This window comes from Coccinella septempunctata, chromosome 7 (assembly GCF_907165205.1).
Source record: "Coccinella septempunctata chromosome 7, icCocSept1.1, whole genome shotgun sequence".
NCBI classification, from domain to species: domain Eukaryota; kingdom Metazoa; phylum Arthropoda; class Insecta; order Coleoptera; family Coccinellidae; genus Coccinella; species Coccinella septempunctata.
In genome coordinates, this window is record NC_058195.1 from 27,860,003 (window position 1) to 27,880,901 (window position 20,899).

The following is a 20,899-nucleotide window of genomic DNA, read 5'->3' on the forward strand; positions in this document are numbered from 1 at the left end:
AGAATATATATATATAATATGTCAATGCTCTGGAAATGGAAAATTCGTGAGTTATTTAGGATTTTCTGAATTTATGTCTTACGTAGAGTAAAATTAATAAATCTGTTTCATATCAATAATCCATGGTCATAGAATATAAATTTTCTCTTTTTCATGTGAATTATTAATGAATAATAATAAAGTTTGACATAAACATTAATCGCATAGGCTTGCGCCTGTACGCGATATATAATCAAAAACAAAAAGAAACAATTTACAGCAGCCAATATGTTGGACAAATTTCCATGATACAAAGCAAAACATTCGCATTTCCACACAAATATACAAAACAAAGAGAAGCACAACAACACTTGCATACCCCTATCTCTCGTTTACTAGGATTGATTAACAAATTGAAATATTGTCTCCTCATTTCATAAATCCACGCTTTGATTTTATATTTTCTTTTCTTTGCACTCCGGATCTCTCTTATTTCTCTTGGAGTCTCGTTGTAAATGCGCGGGGCGAGGTAAGTGTAACATCTCTGGCCAATTCTCTTCCTTGCTTTCGGCACCCAGTAGTTCGTGGTCCCCCCTCTGGTTTCATAACTGTTGGTATTCAGTTGGATTTTGATCTTATTGGAGGATATTGCAGTCAACATCTGAAAGACAAACAGTTGATGGGGATACATCGCTTCAGATACTGCATATAGATCATTCGATGGAAACAACTGCGGTTTTCTGTGAATTACTCGTAATAACCATTTTTGCACTACCTACTTCCACTCTTCTCATGTGACACTGATACGCCCCTCCTCAGGCCATTATTCCATATTTGATATGCGATTGACAAAGTGCATTATATATTATCATCATATTTCTTTCATCGAGGTAATTTCTGAGATGCCTGAACTTGAATTTATCAATACACAATAACAATAAAGAGCTAAAAACTTGAGTATTGACTGCATACCCGATCAACCTTCCGTTTAGATTATTTCTTAGTCGAGATTAACAACTGCATAGTGATATTTTTCTCGTATTACATAACGATTTACAAGCAGTTCTGATCACTGTTCATTCCATTTCATAGTATAAGTGTTCTATAGAAGGACTACCTCCCGCTAAAATACATGCATCAATTCTCTGCCTCATAGACCTTCGTATTCTGTCGAATATCCCTGTAGTATTTCTTATGGTTTCACACGATGCTACTATTCGATCTCTCAAATCAATTGTGCTCAGTGTTGGTTTTGACAGAAGAAAAAAAGTGTCTCTCTTACAGTTTCAATTTCAGAAGAGTTTAATTATTTTAATAAGTACTTTGCAGTAATAAAATAAATTACTCAGTTATAAAAATGGTGGTTTATTCGAATTTGCATTTGGCAGATATCCACTTTTGCTACGGTTTGGCCGATGGAAATTCGGCATATGCAAGACCCTATATTCGGAGAGCAGTTACCCCATCATAGCATGTTTACAAAAATTCCCAACGACTAGCTGATACAGGAAAATTCGGGAAAGGAATGCAAGATACTGGTCGAAACAGGCCGGTCAGAACTGATGTTTTGGATTACTAAATTTTGTAGAAAATCAACCGAAATCCAGCACCAGGAAAATTTCCACAGAAATGAATACTACAAAAGATGTTGTGTGGAATATATTAAAAGAAAATTTGTTATATAAACTCCATACACAGCGTATCCATGCATTACTTCAGCGCGATTTCCCTCTTCGAATACATTTCTGTAATTGGGTAGTGTACAAAATTCTTGCTCAATATTTTAGGCATTAGTGTTTTTACCGATGAGGCCTACTTTTCTAGAAATGCTATTATGAAATTTCACAACAATCATACCAAATCGTTGAAATTAGACACCAGCAACAATTTTCTCTCAATGTATGGTTAGGCATGCTGGAAATACTACCGGGATATTCGACAGAATACGAAGGTCTATGAGGCAAAGATTTGATGCATGTATTTTAGCGAGAGGTAGTCATTTTGAACATTTATTATAGTTTGCTTTATTGCATCCGGAATATAATGAAAAGTACTGTTGTCAATTATGCTTATTAATCAAAAAAAATTTCGATTTGTGGAATTAAAATATTAAAGATATAATTCTCATCCGGAAATAAGTAATTAAATCTTTATTTCCTGTCATAGACATACGAGTAGACATACAATATCTTAGAATATTCATTCCATGGAACACTTACGATGAAATGGAATGAACAGTGATCAGAACTGCTTGTAAGTTTTTATTTATTCCGAGAAAGGTATCGACTGTATCGAAATTTTGCAGGGGACTTTTTTATACAGAATCCAATGGGATAAAATAAGAGAATTTTATTTTTCCAAAATCTATCCCACGCAAACAATTTTTGAAGGAAAATCATAAGGGGTCGTTATTTTCAACTCCTAATAATAAGTTTTGAGATCTAAAAATTGTATGAGTAACATCTACTTAGTGCTTCGTATTATGTATAGTTTTATGACTCAGTGTTTTTTAGAACCCGTAAAAACAATCAAAAACTCATCATTGCTTTCCAAAGGCTGTATCTTGAAAGAGAGGTAGATTTCGAAAAAAAATTATAGGAACTACCCCTGCGTATTTTCATCGAGGCATCATTTCCCTAAGTCCTTCGCATTCATTTACAGACACCCTTCATAAACATATTATTAATATTTCAATAAAAAACTTAAATCCAGTTCGGTCAAGTTGGTCAATTTCAAAAGTCGAAAAATGAGTTTTCCCTTATAACATGAAAAAAAAAACGTTTGAATATCGAGATCAAAAACGTGCCGTCCATTTTTGCCATTTTCAGAATGTCTATTTCCATTTAAAACGTTTATAAGCGTTCAAAATTTGAACAAAAATTATTTTGAAGAAACTTTTATACAGAAAACAAAACAAAAAACTTGACAAAATGTGGAATACAGGGTATATTTAGGTAAGGCAATTTTTTTCAACAAAAGGTTGAACTGGTCAAAGTAAAGAGTTTCATCAAAATTCACCCAAACAAAGCATTCCGAATGACAAAGTTGAAGAAAATATTGAACGTGATTACTGAAATAGATTATATACAGGGTGTCTGGTGGCAAATTTATGTTTTGAAATGCGAATATTTCAAAAAGTAATAAACGGTACGGGGGGAGGGTAGTGATGTCTAAATCACTGGTGTGTGCACTTGTTACTTTTTGCAAGCATCAACATTTCAGAAAATCGGGGATATGGGATCAGTTTCGTGGCGGCGCACCATGTCATTTGCTTCGTTCTATCCTTGTTCTACCAACGGATACTCTCTCGTTTTATTTTGTTTTGCGTTGATATCGAATATCGATCAACGAGTGTAAATAATGAACTGGCCCATTTTGTCAGCTGTAAGGAATATTTCTGATTTACAGTTTAATTTTCGTTGTAAAAACAAATCTGTCAATAATTCAACATTGTCGAATAAGGTTTCGATGGAGTGTTTACTGTTCTTCTTCAAGATAATTTCCGTTTGACAACTTGAATTCGTTAGGGGAGTAATTCAATAAGATTTTAATGAAACACAGTTGATTGGTCAAATATCCATTCAGTTGACGGAATGGAAATTTTCACTGTATCTACTCAGGAAGAATATTTGAAGAACAGACTCGAATAGATTTATGTATTTCTGATTCTCAATACATGCTCACAATTTACATTAAGTATTTCCAATATAGTTTCTTTGAAATATTGCTGAAGTTGCCATAAAACTCAGCTATATACGTCCCGAATGTTCGTTCATCTGATTTGGTTCGGCCTCAAATTCCAACAACACCGAATTATTAGCTGTAGCTCTTGATTGTCCATCAGTAAACTGAACTTACTGAACGACATGTCGAATAAATGAATGTTTTACACCCCTTTCTCGAAACATTTACACACACCAATAATCGCTTATAATACAACATATTCGTGAGTCGTAGGAAAGTATTTAAATTAATTTCAAAAATCAATTGACAATGCTCTGTCAAATTCTAAACAGCGCTACCTACAGTGGGAAAAACGAAACTGATCCCATATCCCCACGAAATTGAAAACAAAATCGAATCAGTGAATTGAATACACCAGAGTTTCAGACATCTTAGTGGTGTCATTGGAATCAGAGTGATCGTGCGGATTTCTCAGTCATAAGATCGAGTGATCACTTGCTCGTCGACAATTTTGTTCACACTTCGATATTCGACTGATAAGCGATGCATCGAGTGTGAGTTTAATTCGTTTCTGGGTGCAGATATTCCGCACAACAGCTTCGGCTATATGAACACCTCAAAGACAGGTCCCAGTCGATCTTAAAGGACCCCCGTAAACATTGAACTGGTTGCAGAGAGTTTACGTCAAAATCCACGACTCTCGATACGAAAAAGGGCAGCTTCATTGGGACTTCCAAGAGCAGTTATTCATAAAATTTTTGGTAAGGATCTGAATCCATCCATTCAAAATTAAAATCGTGCAGAAACTCAAAGAAAGTGACTTCGTTTTACCCAAAATATTTCGTGAAACGATGCTGGAGCGTTTTCAAACTGTGAATCGCATTGTTTGGAGCGACGAGGCTCATTTCCATTCGAAAGGGCACGTCGATAAGCAAATTGCCGTTACTGGTCTCCAAGAACCTGCGAAATCTTAAGGCGAATTCTCTGCGAAGTCTCGTGACGCGTTCTTTAGGAAATTCTCATTTACTTCTCATTTCGAAGTCTGTGTGAGCTCGCACGGAAGCTAGCTATGTGATCATCGCCAGCAGTGCTTTTGGCGAGTTCTGTGGGAAATTCACATGAACTGTTTTTGTTGAGGTATATGTGAAGTCGTTTTGTGCTACTTATATGCAGTGCTCTTGGTGTTGTCTAAAATAGTTCGCATACAATATTGAATATACGAAACAATTTCACTCAAAAAAAATTAAGGCCAATGTATGGTGTTGGTCGGAAATTATAAATTATTTTTGCCCAATATCTGATCGAACATTGCTGAATTTTCCATGAGACTACTAAACGTTAGAAGTTCCCTCTCAAAAATTTTAGTTAATACACAAATTATCCAGTTTTTGTTCAATCATCCCAAAAACGATTGATTTGATTTTGGCAAATGAAAATATTAGGTTAGCACAACCTCCTTTAAGGAACCTAATGTCTGAAATGACTTCCCCACAAAAAAAGTGCTGTAGAGGATAAATGAAAAACCAATATGCGTGAAAAATACTTATATGAAGCATCATAACTAATAATATTTTCAATGTTATACGATATAAATTATACAATTTTTATGAGCATCTTACTCTAAAATTTGTACAGCATCTCAGACCCGGTTGCTCAGTTCGGGATTAAAATTTATCCTAGATCAATTTTGATATTTCTGTTCAATTCTGTCAGATTAATCTAGGATCATCTCGGCTTGATCCTGAACTGAGCAACCAGGTCTGAGGTTTTTTTTTACATAAAGTGAATTATATTATTCATTTCATATTTTCGTCTTAGAAATGAATTAAAAATATTTAATCAATTATTCATCTTGCTGATCATTAGTTATGATTTTCATCTTGAGGTAAAGGTAAATCTAGTACACAGATAGGAAATTCAGTAGAACCTGAACAATAGTGGTTGGAATAATGAAAAAGGAAATGCTGTTTTAGAGTTTCGGAAAAACGTATGTGAATCCACTACGTGTTTCAATTCTTCAATTCAAATTTATCGGGCTTTAGAATTGGCAACAACGATAATTCGATTGCAAAATTCACATAACTCAAAAAAAAAATTCGTTTCAATAAACCAGATAACACACAAACTTGAACTATATCAAATTTTTTAACAATGGTGATCACAATTTTCTTCTTGGTCGAACCTTCCAACAATCGTCGTAGAAATTGGATGAAATAGGGTAACAAAAATAGCACTTTGTCAGTAAAACACTTTCAATGAACCGTCTCAAATTTCTACACTTTCTTCACCAGCAATCACGATTCAACAATTTCTTCAAGTAACATGATGCAACTAATCAGATGTACTCGCAAGTACTGATTCACTCATTGTCCAGCCAAATGTTTTAATTTTGTTCATGCTGGAGCTACCTTCCACAATCCCGGACTTGAATTCAAATGAAATTTTGTCGAACTTCTAGAGGTTGTAGCTCAGATATCTTCAATCTTTTACATAGAAAATTTTTAGTGTAATGACTTACTTTGATAACTTCTACCTTCTGCAAAAAAACCACACCTTTGAAAACACTCTGTATATAACATATGGAAAACAAAGTCCTTTGAATAATTCGGTCAATTCAGGTATTCACAAGTATTTCGGGACAATTGAGTTTATTTTTCATGCTTCTTCTTCGTTCGGTTTCGTTCTTTTGCTCTTCTTAGCCAATCAACAATTTTTTTCTGTTTTCTTGTTGTTGAAAGCATCGCTAACTTCTTATTTTCACTGCACATCATTCTTTCGAATAATGCACCAGAATAATAAAAATAACCAATTTATCAACTGTTATAGCTTAGCTAGGAAAGCTAGAAAAAGATATATGTAGTCGATATAGAAAGGAGGCCCAATAGAATAATTTTATGTTGTAACGTTTCGGAGTCTATATCAGACTCCTTCATCAGACTCCTTCATCAGACGAAAATCAATTTTCGAAAATCTTCTTAATTGTATTTTTTGTTTGACATTAATTGTCAATACATCGAAACAGAGACTGCATAGAAACGTTGATTCATTTAATTTTGAAATTACCGGATGACAGTTCCTTCTTCAGTAAATTGATCCAAATATGATCTATTCCTACCGAACAATTTGCCAAATTATTATCTTGATCCAATTCCTACCGAACAATTTTCCAAATTATTATCTTGATCCAGTAGACTCTTTAATCTTTCGTTTATAATGGTCTGGCTCCGTCATCAAAATTTTAGTGTTATTCCAATCCATCATGTGGTCTCCCGTATTAGAACAAATATTATCTGCGATGTGTGATCGATTAATTTCTCTATTTTTAATATTATTTTTATGTTCGCGTTGTCTTATTTCGAGAGGTCTAGACGTATGGGGTATGTTGTAAATATAATTTTTTGATTTTTGTTTTTCATTCAAAGGTTGAGTTTTTGATAATATAGATCTTAAATCTATAATGGTTGTTCCTGATCATTATTATGATTTTGGTCATTTTTTTCTCTAAATTCAATATTGTTTTTTCAATAAAATTTTTTGGGTATTGATTATCCCTAAGAAAATGTTTAATGAAGTCAATTTCATTATTTCTAATTTCGGGTGTAAATGAAATTAAATTAGCTTTATCATAAAATTTTTTAATGATACCTCTTTGGACACTTACTTGGTGATTGGAATAAAAATTCAAATATCAATAGTAATTTTTATTCCAAATTAAATTAGCTCAATCATAAAATGTTTTAAAATGTTGTTTTTAAATGTTTTTTAAGTGTCATTTGACACTTACTTGGTGATTGGAATAAAAATTCAAATATCAATAGTAATTTTTATTCCAATCACCAAGTAAGTGTCAAATGACACTTAAAAAACATTTAAAAACAACATTTTAAAACATTTTATGATTGAGCTAATTTAATTTCATCTACACCCGAAATTCGAAATTATGAAATTGACTTCATTAAACATTTTCTTAGGGATAATCAATACCCAAAAAATTTTATTGAAAAAACAATATTAAATTTAGAGAGAAAAATTACTAACCAAAATCACGTCCAGACCTCTAGAAATAAGAAAACGCGAAGCCTGATATTGTATATAACCGAACATTGGATTACAAGAGATGAAACAGAAATTCTCTCGATATTAGCATTAAGAGGGTATGACATAGCTGACAACTTTTGTAGGTCCATACAACAGCACGTCGGATCAAACAAGAATCAATCCCCTCTTAAAATCAAACAAACTAGATTTACTCGAAGATGGTAGAGAGGACATTGTAAAAGAGTTTTCAGGTATAGATATACCAGAAGAGAAACTCTTAGTTGTGAGTGTCTATAGGTCATCTTTCTCACAAAAAACTGAGGTAATGCTAGACAAAATCATTACAAAATTGGCGATTTCAACGTGAACGTGATAATTAGGAATAAAGAACGTCTCAACCTTCTGAAGTAATACCTACCAGCTCAACATGTATTGATAATTTCTTTTGTAATTTGAAATCACCAATAAAATGTCGAAAAACCTTCATTTGGGAGATCACTCTGGACAAATTATAGAGTTTCCACCTGAAAAGGAGCGTAATGTCAACACAAAAAAGAAGAGAACATTCAGATAATGGGGTATTTTCCTAAATTTCAAAATATATATCAACGAAATCCTCATATTCCAAATATATGGAAAAGTATTTTTTTTTTTTTAACAGTTGTATTTTGCCTGTTTTTAATTACGGAAATTCACATCGCGGAGGCATTCTCCAAAAACATTCTACGTCACTTTTACAATCCGGCATCGTTGGAACACTTATCAATGTTTCTCATCAAAGTTTCTGATCTCCATATATTATTGCGTCTATGGTTGTGTATTGCCATCAATGACTCTCATCAATGTTTTCTGATCTCCATAGACTTGATAATATATTATTGAGTCTATGGTTGTTTATTGTCAGTTAATATTCGATCTTCCTTGGGCTGTTATTGTTGATGAAAGAAGGCATTGCTGATATATTTTATAGGTTCCTAAAGTCATCAATATGAAAAAGTGCTTTGTTCCTTCTTGCGCCAACACGTGCTTGAATTCTAACAAAATATTCATCAGTGTACCAAAATCAGAGAGTGTGAGAAAGAGTTGGTGCGCAGCAGTAAACCGTGTGAATATCCCTTCATCAAGATCCACCATATACTGCTGTGAAGATCACTTCAAAGTGAGTTCTTACTTCTTCCATATCATTTATAGCTGAGATAATTTTGTTTGATGCTCATTAGCAGAGAACTAAGTTACCTATATAATTTTTCAGATGAATGAGGATTTTGAAAATTGGATGGAATACCGCATGATGAATGTGAAACTACGCATGAAAAAAAATTGTATGCCGCATCTCAACTCGATCGTACTCGAAAATGCTCATAATGTGTCTCAGCTATCTCCTGCTTCCAAGAAACGAAAAACAGATAAAATGAATCTATCTTATGAGGACAGGTTATGCAGAAATAGAAATTTCTTAATAGTCCTGTTTCATACGCAGTAGGAGAATTGCCGAAAAGAGAAATTGGAATACAAGTTTGTATGATATCTGAGAAACTTGGAACAAGAACAGAAACAAAATCTGTCTCTACTTCTCCAGTGAACAACAAAGATATCTTTCTCTTGGAAACACGAATTATGTCATCTTCCTCCTCAGAGGTGACATATCATGATGCAGATTTCGAGTTATCTGGAAGCTCAACATCCATTTCAGATTGTCCTGTGGAAAATGAAGAAATCAAAAATTTGGGATTGAATAGATTATTAATCAACATCCAAGCAAATTCAAGATTATATTTGGGTTTGCCATCAGATGTGTATTTTCTGATCAATTTGTTAGAGACTGAATCTGAAATTAATCACATACATTTATTCATCATTCTGAAAAAAATACGTTTAAATGACTCATATGTCCGTCTTGGATTAGATTTTGGATATTCTACTAGTTATGTATGCAAAATTTTCAACAGAAGTTTAACCAAATTGGCGAGTTATTTCAAAACCTTAATATTTTGGTCCGAAAAGGAAAAGATTGAGATGAATTTATATATACCGTTTAGGTATCGCTACAGAAAAGTTCAAACAATAATCGATTGTTTGGAAATTGAAATCCAACAACCAAGTAAAGCTCTTCATCAAGCACTCACATGGTCAGACTACAAAAAAGCGAACACTTTAAAATATCTTATATCTTCAACACCTGATGGTTTCGTGAATTTCATATCAGAAGGTTATGGGGGTAGAATTTCAGACCAAGAGATTGTAGAAGTAAGTGGCTTTTTGGATGTTTTACCGACGGATTGTGAAGTTATGGCAGACAGAGGTTTCAAAAATATTGCAAGCCTATTACAATCGAAGAATTGTAGTTTGGTCAGGCCTCCAAGTGTCGAAAAAGGTAGACAGAGCACAAAAAATGAAGTAAAAGAAAGCAAACGTATCGCCGGATTACGTATTCATATTGAAAGGGTAATTCGAAGGTTACGCGAGTTTGACATGCTTAAGGCACATTCGTGCATTGATAACAAGATGGTGTCCAAAACTGATCATATAATAACAATAGCTTGTGGTATTGTGAATTTGCAAGGTCCAATGATAAAATGATGTATCGCCCGAATCAAATATAGCCTTATACCTAGAAATTATCGATAAGATAATATGAGTCTGTGAAACTCCTCTTTGGTCCAGATAAATTTTGCTTGTATTTTTTAATGTTCATTCAATACCTAGTAATAAAGAATTGTATTTTTATTGTTTTATTTAATATTGAGTTCTTATTCACATTCTGTAAACAGGTGTTCTGATTATGACTCCGTGGGTATAATTCATTCATATGAAAAATTAATATACTTCTCCCAGTAATAAATGAAAAGGAATGACAATGTTTATTCGTAACTAGGTTCATAATAATTAATATAAGTATGATTTAGAAATCAATGTCCAATTAAGATAGGGAAAATATTTTCACTCTAGAAAATCATGGATTTTCTTATCACTTCATTAAGAAACTCAAGGTCTAAATCGATTTCATAAACATCCACTTTTTGGTTCTTTTCAAAATCAGGACTTGCTACGCAAAAAAGTCCTTTATTTTTTTCACAGAATAGCATCTGCAAATTAATTTGCGCATAGCATTTCTTCGTCAATTTTCCATTTTCATCTATATAATTTTTTATCGTAGTACCTTTAGAGGGGCACTTGACCTCCAACACATATTCTTCTGTGACACCATCTGGAGTTGCTCCTAATGCAGGATAGTATCTATTCAAAATGAGCCCAACTTTGGTGATACTAGCTAAATTTTTCATTTTACAAACTATTTTTATTACTGCATCTTCCATTGCTGCAGTTGTTGGAGCACTGAAAGCACCCATAACATTTTCGGTCAGAACTCCTAGTGGGGTGTTGCAAACTGATGCCTCATAAATTTTCGATGCGGTAATCCTCCCATATTTCATTTCATACCACATCGGATTATTTGACTGATCTCTAGTTAAAAAGGATATTTTTTGACACACTTCTGTAGTTAAAAATCCTTGACAATGCTCTAAAAATGTCTCTACATTTTGGGTTTTATTCTTGAATGATATCGCCAAGTGATGCATAGTCAATTTCTTAATATAGGGAATCTCAAAATAGTTCATTAATTGACAAGATTTTTTTTCGTCGCGACATTTGTCAACAATTTTCTCTAAAAAGTTTGTTGGCGGATTATGCTGTTGTGTTTCATAAATTGGTTTCAAATCAGATGCTTTGATGTGTTTCAAACTCGTGCCAACATTTGCAAGTTTTGGCTTTTTCCAATAACACTCCACAGATGTGGGACTCTTTTCGTCAGTTCGACGAAGCAACCAATATAAAAATGCAATAGCATGCTTGCATCCACCTAAAAATTTGAAAATCAGTTGACCTTTGCTCCAAAATGATACTTTAGGTGCTGAAACATACCTTGAGAGGCTACACAACTTTCACAGACACAATTTTTTATTTCATCAGTACTTTCGTCGATAGTAGCTTCAACAAAATATGGTTTGCTCCGTACTTTGTGCTCGGGAACTATACGGCCCTTAATTAAACAAATAGAGTTCTCCCTCTTCAACTGCACATAACCCACAGCATCATCACCATAGCCTGATCTAGCGGCTCTATAAATGAAACTTATAAGTGAAGGAATATGAATGCCACTACCAAAAGATTCGTGAACCGAGCTGAATGAGAATTATCAGTGGTGACATTAACTTACTTCATATTTTTCATTCCTTTCATCTCAACACTCAAATAATTAGTATTACGAGAAAAAAATTCGTGAATCATTACATAGTTTACCGGTGGTAAATTTTCACTACTTGCTTTTGAAAAATTCGACTCCATTTCCACAAGTTATAACGATCTGACAAGAACGTTTAAAACAATGTCAGAAACTGTCATCGGTTTCAGGAAGATATAATTCTGTATCTTGGAACATAAATACATAAATGCATTTATGTTTCAAGTTCTATATCCTCTTGATCAGTTCCGATGTTGTCGAATTCACAAAAATTACTAGACTCTAGTAAAGGCATTCTACGTCACAAGCTCTTACATATTTTTTTTCAAAGGCTGTATTTTTTTCCCTACTGAATTTTGAGTTGAACCTTTTATGTGGTGACTAACTAATGGAAAATGGTTTCCAAAAATAGTTTTCAATTCTTTTTTTGAGTTTTAGGAAAATACCCCATTCACCGATGCAACTATACAACAGATGAAAACGTAACTTAATTCCATAAACTGGGGAGATCTGCTGACAATAACCTACCGCCGAATCTTTTACACTGTTCTTTAAATTGTTTCTCGATTTGTTCAAAGAGAGAGGACAATATTATCGACCAATAAAAGTTCGGGTGTGTCAAATAGCCAAATCATAAAAGACCTCAAAAATGAGCTGGAGATTCTGGATATAAACTTCAAAGTCACTCATAGCATGGAAGAATTTTCTCTCTATAAAGAATTAAGAGAGAAATTGGGAAAGGCATTTGATACAGAAAAGAGAAACGAGAAAAAAATCATGCAGTCGAATGACAAAACCAAACAAGTGTGGTCCATAATCAAGAATGAAACAAGAAACACAACACAAATGAATAGAGTAGATATAAGTGCTGATACTCATACTTTCAACAATTATTTTTCTTCGATTGTACAAGTCATGAATGAGAACACAGCAGCCTGCTCATCACGCCAAAATAGTGCCATGAAGCTGTTGGAAGGTCATATACCACATTCGCAAGCAGTATTAAAATTCAATCCAACCACAGAATTCGAGATAGCAAACATAATTTCAAACCGAAAGAGCAAACACACACAAATTATTTATGGCATTTCAACAACTTTTGTTGAAAAAGTGAGTTAAGTTCTGATAGAACCACTAACTATCATCATTAATAAATGTTGAAAGAGGGAGTGTTTCCAGAACAGATGATAACAGCCAGGGTCATATCAGTTTTTAAGAAAGGGTGATACTAAAGACTCTCAAAACTACTGGCCAATTTCAACACTGCCATCGTTGTCAAAGATTTTTTAAGAGGTAATGAAATCTAGACTGATTGACTATTTCGAGGAAAATACCTTAACGGGTAATCACCAGCACGGTCACAGACGGAACAAATCTACCACAACACTCCTGTTAGAAATTGTCAGCCAAGTGTTAAGGACGAAAGATGAGGGTAAGGTGGCCGAAATAGTATCAAGGGATCTCTCCAAGGCTTTTGATAGTGTTCACCATGGAACATTGTTGAAGAAACTAGAACATTAACAGCGGGTTCCATAAAACTTCGATTGTCCGATCAACGATTTGACAGTCACTCGATTTCTGAAACAAAAACACTGAAACCTTTTCATTTTTGTATATATTGAGGAAGTAGCAATTGAGAATAATTGAATGGACATATAAACATCATGATTTGATGCGAGAATGATATTCTGAATGATCACAATTGAATTATCGAATGAAAACAAATTGACGTCAAATCGTCAATCAGTTCACATCAGGCAGCCGTCGCGTAAACATCAGCCGCTGATAAAATCCTATACCTACGCAAAAAAAGTGTTATTAGTAATCAGCCACCGACTCCGGGCATAAAAACCCGGATTGATCGAGCTATTACTAAGTAAAATTCGAAAATCGCTCCAGAAAAGGAAATATAATATCGACAATTTAAATATTTCCGCTAATTTATTGACCAGAATTCAATTGAAATCGAGAAATAAAGTGATTCCTTATCAGTCCAGATGGTGGATGGATCTGATAACCACAGATAGCGCGAGATAAAATAAAAATATGAATTTGACACCAGATGCCGTAAATACCCCGTCAACTGAAATAAATATGGATATACAGGAAGGTACACATTCATCTAGTTACTACAGAATGTCCTCAACAAGTGAGGAAGAATTCGTTGGATTCAGCGCTAGTGAAATAAATCAAACAAACAAAAATCAACAAAGTTGGCAAAGTATAGGACGTACAACGAAGAAAAGGAAAATTAATAATTCAAAAAATTATGAAATCCCAACACATAATAGATTCAGCAGTCTGAATGAAGATAAAGAAGAGAGTAATAAAGCAGATAAACCAATCACCAAGGTTCCTCGCCCTCCGCCCATTTTTGTTTACGGAGTTAATAATTACAATGAGATGATCTCCATCATGAGTGAAATCCTTCAAATGGATCAATTCACCACAAAAACCCTAGCTGACAATACTGTGAAAGTGAATTGTCTAACTGTTGAAGGTTATAGAAAACTTATTCACCACATGAGGAATAATAATATAATACACCACACGTATCAACCAAAGCAGGAAAGAGCATTCAGAGTTGTTATAAAAAATGTCCATCACACAACAAATGTAGAGGATATCAAGCTGGAACTCTCCAAAGAAGGACACACAGTAAGAAATATTCACAATGGAAAAAGTAGGATAACAAAAGAACCTCTGAATTTATTTTTCGTTGATCTTGAACCAGCCCTGAACAACAAAGAAATTTACAAGATACATGGCATACAGAACAGGTTAGTGACAATCGAACCACCAAAAAAAGTGAAAGGACTAATTCAGTGCATGAGATGTCAACAATATGGACATACTAAAACCTATTGCAATAGGCCATATGCATGTGTGAAGTGTGGTGGGGAGCACAATACGGCACATTGCAAAAAAAGCAACAATACCCCAGCAAAATGTGTATTATGTAATGGTCCGCATCCAGCGAACTATAGAGGGTGTCAATTTTATCATGACCTAGTCAAGAAACCTGACAACGATAATAATAGGTTGAACATACAAAAAACATCATTCAACAACAAACATATGGATAATCAATTACCAACTCAACAGCCGCAGAAAATGAATTACGCTGAAGCTCTACGCAAAAATAACAAAACTACAACACAAAATGAAGAAAACAGTTCAACAATACTAAGTACCTTTTTAACAGAATTTAAAGGCATGTTTCAGCAATTAATGCAACAAAATAGCATGATCTTGAGCATGCTCTCAACGCTGATCAAAAAAATTCATTAAACTAATTAGAATAGAACAATGGAATGCCAACGGACTCTTGCAACACAAGAATGAAGTTGAAACTTTTTTACAACACAACTTTATCGACATCCTCCTCATAAGTCTGTCACATTTCACTGATAGGTCATACTTCAACATACCAAATTACATCACCTACTCTACCAACCACCCAGACAACACAGCACACGGCGGAACAGCAATTCTAATTAAAAACACAATAAGCCACTATGTAATGCCAGAATACAAAGTTGATCACCTACAAGCTACTTCGGTCAAAGTAAGAATGTTCTCCTATGAATTGACAATATCAGCTGTCTATTGTCCCCCTAAACACAATCTGAAAATTAACCACTATAGAGATTTCTTTACCACATTAGGCACAAAATTCTTTGTCGGAGGAGATTTTAACAGTAAGAATACTCTCTGGGGCTCACGATTAACCACCACCAAGGGACGAGAGCTGGCCAAATTGTTGCATGAAAAAAACTACTCCTTCTTGTCTACTGGAAGTCCTACATACTGGCCCAGTGATCCGAATAAAACCCCTGATCTACTAGATTTTTTTATAACAAATGGAATAGCTTCATCATATATGGATGTATGTTCAAGCTATGACCTATCATCAGATCATACTCCAGTAATAGCGTCACTGAGCACCTTGATAATCAATAAAAAGTCTCCACCAAAACTACATAATCGAAAAACCAACTGGGTTGAATACCGCAAATTAATTCATGAGCGGGTCTCTCTTTCCTTGAGACTGAAGGAAAAAAAAGAAATCGAAGAAGCACTTGATTCATTTACAACTATTCTTAAGGATGCAGCCATCCAAAGTACTCCAAGAAGTTGCAATGACAACAAACCAGAACCAATACCATTAGAAATTAAAAAGCTCATTGCTGAAAAACGCAAAATAAGATCTAGATGGCAAAACACACATGCTCCTGCAGACAAAACAGCATTCAATAATATAAGCAATAAACTTAAAAATAGGCTAAGAGAATTGAAGGAAGAATCATTCAATATATATATCACCGGATTGAACCGATACGACAACTCAATATGGAGACCTATAAAATCCAAGGTAAAGCCAACAGAACAAAATGCCCCAGTGAAAAACTCAACTGAAACCAATGATAGATGGGCTAGAAGCGAAAAAGAAAAGGCGAAATTGTTTGCACATTACCTGACAGAGGTATTCAAACCAAATGACCAGGTCATTGATGAAATTGTTGAGGAAAATATTTCTAACATCCCTACAGAAACTCAAAATATAAAGTTCTTAACACCTAAAGAAGTATACAAAGAAATCACTCATCTGAACCTTAAAAAGGCACCAGGTATTGATGGAATAACTGCAAAGATGATCAAAGAACTGCCTAGAAAAGGGATTGTCATGGTAACCTACATCTTTAATGCTATATTGAGACTCGGGCACTGGCCCAGATCACTGAAAACAGCAGAAGTACTCATGATACTGAAACCGGGCAAGAATCCACACGAAGTGACATCACATCGACCCATAAGCCTTCTGCCAATAATCTCGAAAATATTGGAAAGATTATTACTTCAGAGAATAAACGCCGAAATTCCCATAGATCATTGGATTCCTTCACATCAATTCGGATTCAGACAAGGTCACTCAACTGTCCAACAAACGCATCGAATAACGCAAACCATAAACCAAGCGTTTGAAAAGAAGCTATACTGTACTTCAGTCTTTCTGGATGTGAGTCAAGCGTTCGATAAAGTATGGCATTCAGGACTCCTATTCAAGATAAGAAATATTCTTCCTCTAAAATTCTTCAATATACTGAATTCATACCTTACAAACAGACAGTTTAGAACTAGAGTAGGGCATGAAGTATCAGATTATTGTCCCATTCAAGCTGGAGTCCCACAAGGAAGCGTGCTGGGCCCGTTCCTTTACCTACTTTATACCTCGGATCTACCAATAACAGCTCACACTACAACAGGAACATTTGCTGATGACACAACAATAATGGCAGCACATGAAGACCCAGCAACAGCGTCTAAACTAGTACAAGAACACCTAGACAAATTACAAATCTGGATGAAAAAGTGGAAAATAAAAATAAATGAAACCAAATCACAACAAGTAGACTTTACACTGAGAAAGCAACATTGTCCTCCAATCAAATTGAACAACATAATAATTCCACAAGCTACATCAGTAAAATACCTAGGCTTTCATCTAGACACTAGACTAACCTGGAGGGAACATATTAACAAAAAAAGAAAACAAATTGATCTGAAAGTCAGGGAAATTAATTGGCTCATCGGAAGAAAATCCAAGTTACCACTAACAAACAAAATATTGTTGTATAAAACTATCATCACCCCAATATGGACATACGGGATAGAAATCTGGGGATGCGCAAGCAAATCCAGCATAGCTCTGATCCAAAGAACGCAATCGAAAATACTTCGCATGATGGCCAACGCCCCATGGTATGTGTCCAACCAGACTTTACATGAAGACCTAAATATACCATACGTTGAAGAAGTCATCAAGCATAGAAGCAAACATCACCACGCAAGAATGGAAAACCACTCAAATATTTTACTCCAACCCTTACTGGCAAACACCTTATCAAGAAGATTGAAGAGACATTGGCCAGCTGATCTAATGGAATAATGAGATTCTCTCACTGGAGATAATCTCCCCGCTCTATTCAAGTCACTTGACTAATTGTTAACACATTAACTTATAGAATATTATTCTGATTGTTAATAATTATTGAGATTAATAAAAAAAAAAAATCGTCAATCAAGTGTTGTTTCCCCGATCAAGCTTCATGAAACCGGGGGTATGACTTAAAAGTCTGCGCTTAACACCTCATGCGTTCATAACTTGAGAATAGACATCAGCAGGTAGAATGGAACAGTTTACTGTCACAAAAGAAGATAATTCGATGGGGTGTACCACAGAGCTCTATATTAAGGCCTGTACTCTTCATAATTTTTTTGAATGATATGCACATGGAATCTCCGCCGGAACATAGAAAGAGAGGAAGACCGAAGAAAACATGGATTCAGGGGGTAAGAAAATCAATGAGTGAGAGGGGACTGGATGATGAAGCCTGCAACGATAGAAGGCACTGGCAAATGGGTATCGGACAACGTCGTAGGACGTTTTAACCCGACTATATATGCACATGGAATCTTTCGCGGACGATACATCCTTTTTCTTGAAGGCTTTAGATTTGGAGACACTCGGGTTTGTGGAGAAAGCTGTAATGGCAGAATCAGATGAGTGGTTCTATAATAATTACCTCCATGTAAATGCGGAGAAAACCCAGAGAATATTGTTTGGCAAGAATGACATGAACAGTTTGAAGTTTTTAGGAGTACATATCTTAGAATATAGAATAACAGGAAGGAGCATATTGCTCATTTCAATTTGACCGGAATGGAGGAGAAATATGGCCGACATATATTTCCGTTTCAACAGTGACGTAGGACAATGAAGTTTCCAAAAAACTAACTTCAATAGTCAGTTGATTCTGATTAATCAAAAAAATTAGGAAAGCACTGACGTAAAGTCAGAAGCTCTTTCAAGCTCGTTCAAATTGATAATCAAAGCGGAAATTCACCCCGCCTAACACTGCTTGGCTAGATACTTAATGGTATTAAGGTCTATGACTTAAAATCACCTACGCCCATGGAGTGTTATTGTCATGAGATAACCTTGTTATATGTCATGAAATTCAGAAACTCATAATTAATACCTGATATTCAGCTTAAAAAAATCACCCACCTATGAATTATTCACGCTGCAATATCCAAAATCCTTATTTCCAGTAAATTTCAAGAATCCAAATTACCAAAATTAAGTTAAAACATCACTTTGTTCATTTGGCCACAGATAACAGAATCATTTGACTTCCAAGTCTGCCACTTTTAAAATTAAAATTTGGAAGACCAATATGGCCGTTTCCGTCGCACAATTCCCGTCACATTTATTCGAAAAAGCTCCTTCCTGATATTCTATGTTCTAAGGTACATGTTGATAGCAAGTTGACATGGGAAATCCTCCTAGAAGAAATGAAAAAAAAAAGCTGAACATGGCTATTTACAGCATAAGTATGATAAATAGAGTATGTACAAGAGATGCAGCTCTTGCGACCTAACATACTTACTTTTTTTTTGGTGTAGCAGGGGGAAAATCTGAAAGTCAGACGAACTACCCTCTCCTGAGGGGGAACAAGTGTGGGAATTCTCACTCTCCTGAGATCGAGACCCACTAAAAACCCTTAACTGCTTCTTGAATATTGGTTCCGGGCATTTGTCTATAAACCGTTTATATCTCAGTCGGTTTTCGTCTCGCACATTATCGTGCTGGGATTTATGTGTTTATCCTCTATTGGATAACACTTCATTAGATTTTTCAATAATAAGATTCTCTTCTTATTTTAATATCTTTTTAATTGATCTCTTGGTCTCCTTCGGTGCACTCGCATTCTTCTTTTGTCTTCCACTAGTCTCCTGAGTTCTTGATTCGGATAGTTTTTCGCTGTTTCGAATAATTTCTCTGCTTTTCTGTTCATGAATTCCATTGTGGTTTCCCATTTTACATATATATATATATATAGGGTGTTTACCGCTGACGATGTCTTCCCTCTCTCAACCGGTTTCTCCACTCATCTCTATCATTCCAATCTCCATCCTCTAGACGTCTCCACGTCATTGCGCTATCCACTTCATCCCTGAATGATCTTCGCGGTCTTCCCCGTCTTCGTCTCCCAATAGGGCTCCATTCCGTTATTCGGGATATCCATCTATCCGGTGGAGCTCGTCTCACGTGCCCATACCATTCCAGCCGTTTTTCCTCAATAAAGGTAATGATGTCGTCCTCCACTGACATCCTTTTTCTGATCTCTTGGTTCGGTATTCGGTCTAGTCTGGTCTTCTTTGCACTCCTCCTCCAGAATTCCATTTCTGTTACTAGAATTTTTCCCTGTTCTCTCTTGTTCATCAGCCAGTTTTCTGACCTATATGTCATAATACCTATGCGTGCTCAACCATCTTTTATAAGTCTCCTTTTTTTTGCTTTATACAGTTTCTCGTTTCTTCGGTCATCTCGTTCCACGTCTCGCGTCTTCCATCCTCTTTTCTGCCCAGATTTTCCAGTGCTGCTTTCCTTATGCAACACTTGATGTGTGCGTACGTGTCCTCCAAATTGTCGTACCTAAATTCGATCAATCTATTGTCAAGACTTTCTTGGTATAATTCTTTGATTGTTGTGTCTTGGAGAAGGTGTACTCTGAAACCCGGTTCAATTGTTCGTTCTGGTTTTTCATCGTTGTTATCTGTTCTCGTAAGTTGTCCTTTCCATGGTAAGTTTATATTTGCCACAAGTATGTGATGGTCGCTGCCGCATTCAATACCTCGTTTCACTCTTACGTCTTGAACTTTGAGGGTTGTATCAAGTTTGACCACGAAATAATCGATGACGAATCTCAGCTTTCTTTTTGGTTGTGTGCAGGTGTACATATGGATTTCCTTATGTTTGAAGAATCCATCAGTAATTCGAAGGTCGTTTAGCTCGCATAGCTCTATCATTCTCTCTCCGTTGTCGTTAACAGTCGTCTCTCCGAAACCTCCGACAGTCCTATCATTATTTCTCCTACCTACTCTACC

The 20,899-nt window shown here is 35.1% G+C and overlaps 3 protein-coding genes across 8 annotated transcripts in view; 2 read left to right on the top strand and 1 right to left on the bottom strand.

The window, feature by feature from the left end:
• LOC123317420 (chitinase-3-like protein 1) overlaps positions 1 to 20,899 on the top strand; it is a 215,351-nt gene that overhangs the window by 188,131 nt on the left and 6,321 nt on the right. The gene's annotated exons all lie outside the window — the stretch shown is intronic.
• On the top strand, positions 8,616 to 9,205 carry LOC123317421. Its single transcript, XM_044903949.1, has 2 exons — positions 8,616 to 8,860; positions 8,954 to 9,205. The coding sequence occupies exons 1-2, from the start codon at positions 8,690 to 8,692 to the stop codon at positions 9,182 to 9,184; spliced, it is 402 nt and encodes a 133-aa protein (XP_044759884.1). The 5' UTR covers positions 8,616 to 8,689; the 3' UTR covers positions 9,185 to 9,205.
• LOC123317422 lies at positions 11,057 to 12,281 on the bottom strand. Its single transcript, XM_044903950.1, has 2 exons — positions 11,921 to 12,281; positions 11,057 to 11,822 (listed from the first exon to the last, which is right to left on the bottom strand). Exons 1-2 carry the CDS (start codon positions 12,046 to 12,048, stop codon positions 11,579 to 11,581), a joined length of 372 nt encoding a protein of 123 aa, XP_044759885.1. The 5' UTR covers positions 12,049 to 12,281; the 3' UTR covers positions 11,057 to 11,578.